General features: G+C 36.4%; 1 protein-coding gene across 16 annotated transcripts in view; it reads left to right on the forward strand.

Annotated features, from left to right (window-relative positions):
• PMCA (plasma membrane calcium-transporting ATPase 3) overlaps positions 1-12,436 on the forward strand; it is an 805,979-nt gene that overhangs the window by 726,710 nt on the left and 66,833 nt on the right. For all 16 annotated transcript variants that reach the window (XM_069838528.1, XM_069838532.1, XM_069838529.1 and 13 more), the window contains one exon: positions 1,684-1,835. In XM_069838528.1, the coding sequence (XP_069694629.1) occupies positions 1,684-1,835 (152 nt within the window). The remainder of the gene's footprint in view (positions 1-1,683; positions 1,836-12,436) is intronic.

A 12,436-nucleotide genomic window follows, 5' to 3' on the forward strand; every position in this document is an offset into this window, starting at 1 on the left:
CTAGTGCCAGACAAGGTTTGCATTATAAAAATGAACTGATCTCGTTTCTACTGTGATTTGTTGCATAATATTCATATTAAAAAAAAAGTGTGTGACACTTTCTCCTGTTGTTTAATTATGTGGTAATAATTCAGTGCCTTTACTATATTGCATTTTATATTAACCTACTCTTCACAGTTTTTCTTGAAATATTAAATGGGTATACATGAATGGAATTATTTTTTATAGTGCTAATAAGCATTCAGCCATATCAGCAAAATACTGAACTACATGTTTTAAATCATCCTCGACTGTCACAGAATGCATACAATATCAGACCTGTCAAACAACAAGAGATAAAATGTGGGAGATGGGAATTTTGTGGATGCTATTCTTTATAATGAAAATGATAAGAGCAGTGAGGCGAAAACTTAACATTAAATACGAAAGTTATGCGAGCACCTCTAAATCTCTGAGATTATCATGAGAGGAAGTCTTGAGCTTATTGTATGAAAGTTGGTAGGTCTGAAATTTAACCACGAACTGATAACAAACCTACATTAGTGATTTGCTTCATATATGGCTCATCCATTTGCCACACAATACTACATATGAAAATAAAACATGCCTTCTTTTTCAGGATTTCACATAATGCATCATTTATAATCTCAGTAAATTACATATTTAATTCATGAATTGTATGTAGATGTGTGAAATACTCTCATTTTGACAGAATTTCCAAATCATTAATTGCTTCTTTCGAAATTTAGCCATGCATTTCAAGAAGGGGGCTACAGCTAGTAACAGTTAATCTGCATAGTCACCTGGCCAATTGGTGGTGAAGACATGAACTAAAATTATAATGAAATGTAGAATCACAGTTACCTGGCCAAATGGTAGTGAAGACATGAACTAAAATTGTAATGAAATTTACATTAAATTCTGTATGTAATAATTTAACCTTTCATTTAAACTATACAGTTTTATTTTTCAGTCTTCTTTGTAATACAAAAAAAAAATAATAAATCTCAGAAAATTATATGATTTTATTTGATTTGTATTGCCTTTGTGCATTTTTAGTTCCAAATGGAGAAACAAATTATTTGTACTAAAATAATTTCATATGGATATTCCTGCGTAAATTGACTCATAGATACTTCAATATTAACAAAATTCTTTCATAGTTAGAAAAATAAACAAGGTGGCCATAACATCCAGAACCATTTTCTTGCTATCAGAGGAAGCTTAAAGCGAGTATTTCCTTGAAAATATCGAAGTCTGCTTTTTGGCAACATTACAGTATTTTCTCCCTGAACCTCATATAATGAGAAAGTGAAATCTTTCATTTCTTTATGAAAACTTTAATATTGATTAAGTAGAAGATTTAAAATTTGGTTATGTATGCTAAAAAGATTTTTGTTATAATTGTGCATTCTCATCTCTTTAATGGATGAGCGTTTTTTTTTCTCATGTTGTTATTTGTTCTTAGCTCTCATCACTTAAAGGCTTTGGATAATTAAGGTTTGTGGTAACTTAATATTTTGCATAAAGTTTACGGAAAGAGATTGGGTAGATGGATGTGCCGACAGCAATATATTATAGCTGTAGTTGTATTTTCATTTGCATAATAGCCAGTGTTTTTATTTGAAATCATGATATATGTGTAAATATTGTTCCTAAAGTATACACATGCTCTGTACTCAGGTCCTAATTATACAGTGTGGTAGGATGGCATTTTCTACAGCAAGTCTGAGTTTGGAACAATGGCTGTGGTGCCTCTTCTTTGGAATTGGAACGTTGTTATGGGGCCAGCTAGTAACCACGGTACCAACAAGGAAGATTCCAAAAATACTTTCGTAAGTACACATAATGATTTGTTGTTTCATGGTAGACATGATTTCATTGTTCATGCATAAGGTCAAGTGTGGTAAGTGTAACCCAAGTTGTTGTTTAGTCAATTGTCCGAAGACAGGTTTGAACCTCTAAGTGACGCCAATAAGAAATCACTCGTGAGGTAACTAAGCGAGGAGATATGGGGTAGGGTTGCTAGTTTCTTTCCCACCGACCCAAGTTTAATGGGTTAATACTTCTGCATAATTATAGCTAAGAATTCAGTATTATGAGATGATGTTTTTTTTTAATTGGTGAAATATTACCTTTCTTGTTTAAGGAGTGTAGAAGATATAATCTTCAAAATTGTACTGACTGTACATAACACTCTCCAGGTGATTTTGGCATAAATACACATTAATACCGTTTGTCTGCTTCTGGGATAACCAACCAACCAATTCAAAACTATTTGTCCCCCCTCCCCAAAATTGAATTCTCTTCATCCACTTTGAAGATAAACACTTTTCCATTAAGGAAACCAAATTCTGAAAAATATATAAATTTACATTTTGTTTTTTTTTTCTAATATGGAAGAACAATTAATAATGTTATGTATTACGTAAAACGAAGTTTTGAAAAAAAGATTCATCTCCTGAAAAAAAAAAAAATATGCAAATGGTTCGAAATTAGATTTAAAAAATTTAATAATCAGTGCAAATACGATTAAGAACAGTGATCTATATTTCATAATACCTAGAAAATGTAGCTGTAAAAAAAAGAAACAATACCAAACAATTTGATAACACATACAATCGAGAATGTAAACATTTAAAAAAGAAAACTATTAATTTATTTGTATATTTAAATTAACGATTCTACTAAGCGTTATATATGAATGGATTGCACCTCCCTCGGGTGTTTCGATCACACAAAAATCGGAATAACAATGCAGTTCATTTTGTCAAAGTACTGCTGTAAAAACAAGATGTAATTTTTGTAATTATCCTTTTCATAGTAAGAAGTTCTCATGACAAATGTAAAGCTGTAACTATGTAAAATTTTAATTTTATAGTAATGCACAAAATTCATTGCTTTATATCAACCTTTGATTCTAACAGGATTTTCAAAATTGTAGATAAATGTATGCACTACCTTATCTGTCGCCACATTTACACATGTTATTACAATATGGCAACCCCATTGTAACACATACAACACTTGACCTTACCTAATTTATGCTCATGAGTTGCAAAATCTGTGAAGAATTAACATTCAAAACTGTTGTCTTGCATGCTACATAATATTTCGTGAACTATTGTTCAGAAAGAGCCATGGAATTACAGGTATCTGCTCATAATTGAGATTTAACTTCTTGTTTTCTTTCTGTTTTATAGAATTACGAGGTCAGATAATTTAAAATCGGGACTGGTTTAAAATATGTGGTTAATTTCCAGAAACTTACCATTTAACTGTTGTCCCCTTCCAAGTCTACACACCGCTGTATGCATGTCTTCCATTGTTCATAACAATGCTGCAGCTCATCAACGCCCAACGCTTTCAGTAGTTGCGACTGTTTTGCCTTCACCTCTTGAATGGACGGAAAATGGGTTCCCTTCAGGACACTTTTCACTCTGGGGAAGAATATGGAGGATGTTCAAGAACTGGATTGCATTTGTTGGCTAGAAACTTCTTCACCAAAAGAGCGTTGTGTGCGGGTGCAGAGTCCTGATGTAGCATCCACATGTTGTTCTTTAAAAAAATTGGCCACCCCTCCTCACTCGTTCGCTTGGAAAAAGAGACAAATATTTCTCCCATTATAATAATTCATGCAGAAAAAAATCAAATCGACATAAACCAGTGTCAGTTGTCAATAAATTATCAAAATAGAGTTGTGGAAACTGACTTATGTCACTTTTCCCAGGCACTGCAGAAATGATCTGCATACACATGCTTCAATAATTGAATGTACTCCATTCGGGGTATTCCCAGTTTCACAAGAAATTTGAGATTAATATACTGTTCAATCTTTTCACTAGGTATTATTCCAGCAAGTTAACAACACAGCGTCCACTTGAAACCACTCTCAACGACAAACTAAGTCGAATAGTGAGATGAACAAACCCCCGCTGCATTGCAAACCTTTAAGGTTCCCAACTTTTGCTAGCAATCCGCATCCCTCCTTTCACCCTCGACAGGAGTGGAGCAGTCTCATTTTTAATTGTCTGACCTCGTATTTGCTTTCTTTGTCTAGTCTTGCGTCATGTTTGTTACAAAAATATTCTTTCCTTGTCATGTTTTGGGTGCTGTATATCATTCATCTTTTAATGCATGTGTGAGAAACGTGTTGCAAAAATATCTGATATATTAATTTCTAAGAGGAATTGAGATTTTTATTATATACTATTGTCTGATTAAAGTAAGTTTGTGATTGACAGTTGTTAGGGAAGGGAAGACTCTCCCTTCTATTGTCGAGTCAACCACCATGCTCAAGCCATCAGATTCGTGCTTTTACCATGGCAACTACACAGTGTTGCCTGATATTACTTATTTTAGTTTTGTACGTTGCCTCTCACAGTTGTCTCTGCTTCTTCAATCATGTCACGTTTCTTATAATGTTCATCTTTGTTTTCGTGATGGTATTTATTTAAATGAGTCAGCCTCGTATAATATACAGTAGTTGCAGCGAATTCTTTATAGAAGTCTTTACACAAATATACAGAATGTATTGCATAGAACAGACATCATTGTAATACAATCTACTTACAGAACATGAATTTAGACAAAAGATACTATTGGGAAACTAGGTTATATACACACACAACATTGTGTTCGTGTGCATCCATCCACTTCTGTGCACAAATAATCACATTCGTATTCACTTGACGTAAAAGATTGAGATCTAGAGCTTCGCTGCTTATGTCAAAGTTTTCTTTCGGTTTTTCTATTCTGTGATTGCTCCTCTTCACGTTTCCTTTTAAATATCCCCATAATGACGAGTTCAAGGTAAGAGGCAGCCACAATGCTTTCTTACTGTCTGCTGCTTTGATTATGGGTGAGACTTGTGACGTGATGTTACCCTATTGAGAAAAGCATTTTATCTTCTCATTTTCCATCAGGTGAGGGTGGAAATCTTCGAAAATGCGGAGGTAACCATCTATGTTCACAGTGGTGTGATTAAACTGGTAGAATTTGATGTAAAGTGTAAGAGTTTTCAGAACACCTGTAGCGAACATTTTGGGCATTCATATGGTTAGAAAGATCAAACCATACCTCTTCAGTTATAAAATACAGCATTAGGTTGAGTTTACCACCCACAGTCGTCTTATGATGCCACTCGAAATACTTGGGACTTTTTTCTGCGTCAACCAGAAATAATTCGTGAGCACACAAAATGTACATAATGGCAGAATATTAATTTAACACCAGTTTGTTGCTGAGTGTTTGTTACTACCTCCAGAGCCCGAACTTCTCGGATGATCATACGATTATATTTGTCATTCAGCTGTATGTCATCAACATTGCTTTTGTAGGTATGCCAGCAGTAGGAAATAACTCACGAAGAACATCACGTGTTTTCCTTAAATGAGTCGATAGAAATATATGATTAAACTTTGTACAAACCTTTCTTTGATATAGTACAGCATTCTAAAAAAAAAAAAAAATAATAATAATAAACGAGAACTGCGCACAAACTGTGCAAAGAGTAGATGTAAATATAATCTTAGTTGTCCTTGCTATAAGCAGTGATAGATCTGCAGTGTTTCTTGCACTTTAATATATGGTACTTTAAAAATTTTTTGAGCACAAAACACATATGCACGTATCATCCGGACCGTGGAATGTCTTATTCAAATTTCAAATTCAAATTCAGATTAAAATTTATTTACAGTTTACATTTGAAATGAATACATATGTATGGATACCCGAAATGAGCATATGCTCGTGCTCGGGTACAGTCCAGTAGTCTACATAAATTTTACAGTGATCAAATAATAATGCTGATGATAGAAATAATAGTAATAATAATAATAATAATAATAATAATAATAATAATAATAATAATAATAATAATAACAATAACATAATCGTGACAGAAATGATACAAAGATTGTAATACAAAATAATTCATTAATAATAAAATAATAATAAAATTATTATTATTATTATTATTATTATTATTATTATTATTATTTATTGGAGCACAGCTTCTGGTGGAAGCCATGAATTGCCAATCTTGTAGTCACATGTCGCACTTCGTAGTTCGTCTGAGTCCAGGTTCTGTCTTGCATCGCACAGGTTGCATAGAATTCCGGTGATATGTCCCTTTTCTTCTCACGTAGGTTCTGTAGAAGTCCACTGTAAGCTTCACTAGATGGCAGCAGTAGTGTAGTCTGCAGATCTTCTATGAGGAAGGTCTCCCTGGCGAGCTCGTACACCAGCCTCGATCTTGTACTTTGCGATACTCCTACCGCCCTCCTATCTCTTCCAGCTGCTTATGTGTGAGATGTTCCCATACCAGATCGATTCCATACGTAAGAACAGGTAATATCTTCAGCCTGAATAGGTCCATATAGCGATGTCCATTGATAGCAGCCTGATGTTCCTAATCTCGTTCAAGGCCCTGATTGCAGCCACCGTTCTTGTTCTAATGTGGATTCTGAAACTCCTCCCTGTTGTCTGTATTGTAAGACCTAAGTATTTGAAGTTTTTTACTCTCTTTAGGAATTGATCGTTGCATTTTACTTGTTCTCCTTCGGTGAGCCTGCCACCTTTCCTAAATGCTACAATTTCTGTCTTCTCTTTGTTTATGTCGTTTTTCTCTGCCCAGTCACATAGTGTCTATCGCTGCCTGTAGTGAGCCTATATCTGTCGTTGCGATAGCCATATCGTCGGCATAGATATAAGTGTTGGCTCCTGTTATCTCTTTCGCGACATCATATGTAAAGGCATTGAACAGGATGGGACTTAGTGGGTCGCCTTGAAGTACGCCTTTCGTTTGGGGTAGCCAGTCCGATCTTCCTACTCCGTCGTCTATCTGGAGGTAGTTCTCTGCCAGGATGTTTGATATAAGTATGGCCGTACTTGTTCTGCCAATTAGCTCTTCTAGCTTGTCCATGAGTAGCTTCCGGTTGACCAAGTCGAAGGCTTTTGAATAATCTACAAAAATCACATATAGTTTCCCTCTGGGCTCTTCTAATGTCAGTTTCATTTGATCCAATAGGTTCTTCACTGCCATTATTGTGGATCTCCCTCTTCTGAACCCAAATTGTTCTTCCGGAAGTACTGGTTCCAGCTTTTCTGCCAATCTCTTCGTTAGGATCCTTGTTAGGGGTTTCAACGCCATGGATTCTAAGGCTGGTCATATCTCCTTTACCCTTGTACAGTAGTCTGACTGTCGACTTTCTCCATTCATCTGGTATGTTTCCTAATTCCAAACACTTGTTCAGGAGGGGGGTCCATACCGGAAGTAGCTCCAGGGCTGTCTGCTTAGATGCTCATTTCTGATCCCATCTGGACCTGGGGTTCTGTTCTTGGTTTCCTGTATAGCTTTGGCAACTTCTTCTGCGGTAAAGATCTCCTCTGCCTGTGGTATCACAGGAGGCTTGACCGGGGGGTCTCGTTTCCTTTGCACATATAACTTGGTTCATGTGTTCTTTCCATGCCTCCATGGTAATGCTGGGTTGGAACTTTTGTTCTCTCAGGCGGAGGGCACGGTATGGGTCTTTCTCTGCTTCTTCTATCATTTTCCTCTGCGCTTCTTCCAGGTGTTCCCTTTTTTTCTTCTTGGTAAGATCTTTGTAGAGTTTTCTTTCTCGTCAATAATCGTCGAGGGTTTTGTCACTTTTTGTCTCTCTAATGTTACGCAGTTTTTCTAGAGTCAACTTTCTCTGATCGTAACATTCTTTATCGAACCAGGGTCTCTCTCTCCTATTTATGTTTTGTGGGACGGAACCACATTCTATGCATGTCCTCAACCATTCAGCAGCTTCTTCAATATTTCCCTTATGTATTTTTCTTCTATCTGGTTCCTGTCGGCCATTTTCGATCTTATTACATCCATGTCCAGTCTCTTACCAAGTGTTGGGAGTCATCTTTCTCCTATGACGTTGGCTGGGATGGCTTCTATATGCATAATTACAGGAATATGTTTGCGGATGAGTGCTTCCTCTTTTTTGAGTGGGGTGGCAATTGCCTTCGTTCTGATACCTCGTGTAAGTATTAGGTCTATTGTACTGACCCCATTGGGACCTATGTATGTCCAGTCTCGGCGTTTATTGTGCACTGTAAAACCCTCGTTTTGTAGGTACGCCATCACTTCTTCATATTTTCCATCTTGCTTGTCTATTGCACAGTTCAATTTTATTTAGTCTGTTGTCTCCTTGTCTTGTACCCTTTGTTCTTCTTTTCGAATCTTGTTCTGCTTCGGTTCCTTGCTCTCTCACACTCCTGTTTTTACCTCTCACCACTGTCGTGTATTCACTTTCTCCTCTGCCCTGGTATATGTCTGGGTCTGGATCGGGTTCATGGTTCCTTTGGTCTCCGAATGTTTTTGTGTTCTTCATTCGTGGTCCGGTTTCAGCTGTTTTCCTTTCTGAGTCATTGGGTAGTTCCTGCTGTCCCCCGCGTCTTTCCCTCTGTAGTCTATTGCCAGCAACAAACTCGTTCTCTGCATCCGCCTCCAAAGGGCTTTGATGTGGCTCCATTGATTGTTGCGTTGCTGCCTTTATTTCTTCCCTTATCATATTTTTTATATTCTTTGCGAGATTTTCCATCATGAATTTCAGGTTATTGTTCACTCTTTCAGTGATATTTTTCTTCAAAGTCTACTTCGGTTGATCTTCTGATTTTGACCAGTAGAGGCCGCGAGTGGCAGTCTGCTGTACGACTCGGTAGATGTTGTAGATTTGGCGCGGCTCTCATCCTTGTTCAGGTCGACTTCGACAGGTGCTGGCAGGTGTTCGCTGCTGCTTGTGGCTTCTTTCGTTTCGTTACTGCTAGATGGCGCCACCTGTCCCCCAGAGTAGCCGTCGTTACATATATCTACTAACAACTGAATGCTATGAAAAAGTGTTTGTGATAACTACTGCCAAATACCACTATTATCCATTGTATACGAGATCATGCTTTGCACAGGAAGCATTACATTATGAAAGAAAATAACATAACCGATGTTTTACGAATTATGACATACTGGTTTTATGTGAGACATTCTGTATTTATCCCCCTTAAAAGGACAAACTAGGTTTTATTATTTTAAAGGAGATTATGTAATAGGTCACTTAACTTCTGCATTATCAGTAGGAGCAATATTTGCAAAGCACGTGATGGGTGGGCAAGAGATTTATCCTCCCTGCCTACAAAAAAAAAAAAAAAAAAAAGTCTGATTATGACATTCCAATATACAATCAAAGACGTGATTTCGTATCTTCATTTCGTGACTTAGTGTGTTCATTTCGTGATTACTTTGAGAGGAAAGAAAAATATGTGAAGATGTTTCAGTTGTGTGTAATGCGATTTCTAGTTTACCTACCCATAAACATCTGTATAGGAAGCTATTTGCGTGAAAATAATTTGACAGCCCCTCTCGAATAAAAAAGTGATATATTTACAAGTGACTTGTTAATAGCAGGTTGTCATTCATTTCAGAGACCATCAGATTAGCCTTTAATCACTGGTTTTCCATGGCTCTTAAGTCTATTTGTGAAGAAGACTGAGAATTTATCCTGAACATATGATTGAAAAATGCTTTGTACTTATTTAGAGGGGGATAAATACTTAATCTCATTTTCACAGAATTTCAATCAGTTGGAATTTAAGACAGGGTAGTGTAAATGGTAATTGTAATTAAAATAATTTTGCATAAAATAATATTTTATCCGGTGAAACAGTAATGAGCAAGCCAGAAGTGAATATCTCAGTGGGCTTGTGGTCTGTAAGGTAAGTGTCAGCAGCACTGAACTCTCCCTAATAGGAACGTCAATCACAAAAATTATTTTAATTATACAATATACAGTATATATATACTTGTGTATACTGTCTTGTCATTCCCTTTTTTCTACAAAAATATAAGTGACGGACTTATTAAGAGCTAAGATTTTGCCTTAATTGCAAATACTCGAATCCCAAGATTGACCTCAACAAACTGGCATTAAATATTTGTAATATGTTGTTCGTGTACTTGTCAAAACATTATTTTGTGAACTTAGTTGATGTTCTTTTGTTTTCTCTTGCCAATTAAATTAATCAGTCCTTCTTAGCATTTCAGTAATTCTAGTGCGGGTGATAATTGTTTATCTTTCTAAAGTCTTTTATATGTTTAAGAAACAGCAAAACTTTTCATATGTAGTTCCTGTACGATCTTTTTAAGAGTTACGAAGTAACTTAAACTTCTTCAAACTTGCCTTCTTCAGGAAAATTGAAATATACATCTCCATAACACACTTTTAACACTATATGACTGAGGAATATATTTATGATAAAGTGAAATGTTTATATATCTATAATGAATGCACATATAAGACAACAGATACTGTTAAAGCTGCCTTTCTTCTTCGAACATGGAATATTAACATTCAGGATTCCTTGCTCATTTTTGTAGGTAATGTGTACTGTAACTGTTCTTCAGTGTCGAAATATTTTATACTTCATGCCATGAAAAGCCAAGCAATATGCATAGCTACAAAGTTGAGGTCCATAGATTAGTAGCACTTGTGGTAGATCAGATTTCTCGAGGTTCTCTGATTTCCCCATATTAGTAATCTACAGCACACTGGCAGCTCTCCATAACATTCCCTGAATGCATGGAGGAGTAGTGTTGCCTGGATACATAGCATAGCCAGTGTGTTTGGGAATGTGCCTAGTAGATCTTCTAAGGTCTCAGTGCTGTGTCGTAGTGCCCTCTTCCGAAATTCAATTAAATTCAGTTCATATCAAATTCAGGTCCATATGGCGTTTCAATGTAGCAGTTTAATTTGTAATTTGTATTATCATATGGTACTCTTGTTGGCATTAATTTTATTTTTGTTGTACTGAAAATTAACGAGTCAAACTGGAATAGAGTAAAAAATATACAAAAGTAACTATTATATATGCAGATAACTAATGCATTTCAGGAGGATAGATTTCTATTGTTATGGCTTACTGTAAAATGAGTTGGTCTATTTGTAGAAAACGAATTAAGACTTGTGAGTTCTAAATTACTTAAAACAAATGCAGATAAGCGTTTTAAATTCTTTGATTTAAGAAATACATTATTGTGGAACTGTTTATTTAAAGGACAAGTGTAAATGTATCTCCTACAGGGAGAACTGTTCGGTGGTTTTCTGCCAGCTGACTTGTGTCTTGTGTTCGAACATGCGTCCATGGACTGTTCAGTGTCTCTAAAGCAAAAAAAAAAAAAAAAAAACAGGGAACTGTTTAACTTACTAAAGGCAACTATTTGTAAAGTTACCATCCGAAATTAACCCAAGAAATGATGAAACTGTCTGTCTTATGTTTTCGAATACTTTCGGCACCTCTTTAAAGACTTACATCACTCATTGCAGTTCCCAGATGATGCTGTGTTTTAAGTTCTTTAAGATTGCGAGGATTTGTTTTGTACACTTTCTCTTAAATTCCCTCGGATGGAGGAAGCTATTATTGCTAATTCTTTTATGATCAGACACTTCACGAATGTCATGTATCAAAATATCGACTAGCTGAATCATGTTAAAAATTGGGTAAATTATGCTGGCCAAAAGAGGTTCAGATTTGTGTTCATTGGCATCAAGACTTTCCTTCAGTATAAATTATCCTTTTACCCTCACCACCATATTCTCACTTTCGAATGTATCTGAATGAAAAGTGCGCGATTGTGCGTCCTTGCCATGAGAAAAATCTAACACCTGTTGATCACTTGCCTCACTCAATTTTTCACTGTTCTGTTGAACGTACTGAAGAGAATTTCGAAGGGTTTCCCCAAAAATGGACATAACCTAACAGCTGCCACATGAGAGGGAAAGTAATGTCGCTAGTACAACCGAACAGCAGCAGGGTAGAGCAAATGGTGAGGGGGCGTCATTATACTCACTAGACAAAGGATCCAAGCCCATGCACTAGGCCAGTGTTCAAGTTACCTCACCCAAAATACCAAAGGCGACACATGAAAACCGAAGCTTCAATTGATTTGTGAAAGCTTTAATTAGAAGATGCCGACATTTTTGGGGAGCATGTAGATCTGTAGCACATTTCTTTTGGCCTTATCCCGGCATTTGTCTTTGCACCTTAGGAAAACAACAGACAGAATGAGTTGTCTCAGTTTAGGAGACTAGTCAATTAGCAATACTTACTTACTTAGTTCCTTTTAAGGAACCTGGAGGTTCATTGCCGCCCTCACATAAGCTCGCCATCAGTCCCTATCCTGAGCAAGATTAATCCAGTCTCTATCATCATATCCCATCCCCCTCAAATCCATTTTAATATCTTCCCATCTACGTCTCGGCCTCCCCAAAGGTCTTTTTCCCTCCGGCCTCCCGACTAACACACTATATGCATTTCTGGATTCACCCATATGTGCTACATGCCCCGCCCATCTCAATTAGCAATAAGATGACTAATAGAATAAGGCTTGGACCCTGAGGAATGGTGA

This window comes from Periplaneta americana, chromosome 10, assembly GCF_040183065.1.
Source record: "Periplaneta americana isolate PAMFEO1 chromosome 10, P.americana_PAMFEO1_priV1, whole genome shotgun sequence".
NCBI classification, from domain to species: Eukaryota; Metazoa; Arthropoda; class Insecta; order Blattodea; family Blattidae; genus Periplaneta; species Periplaneta americana.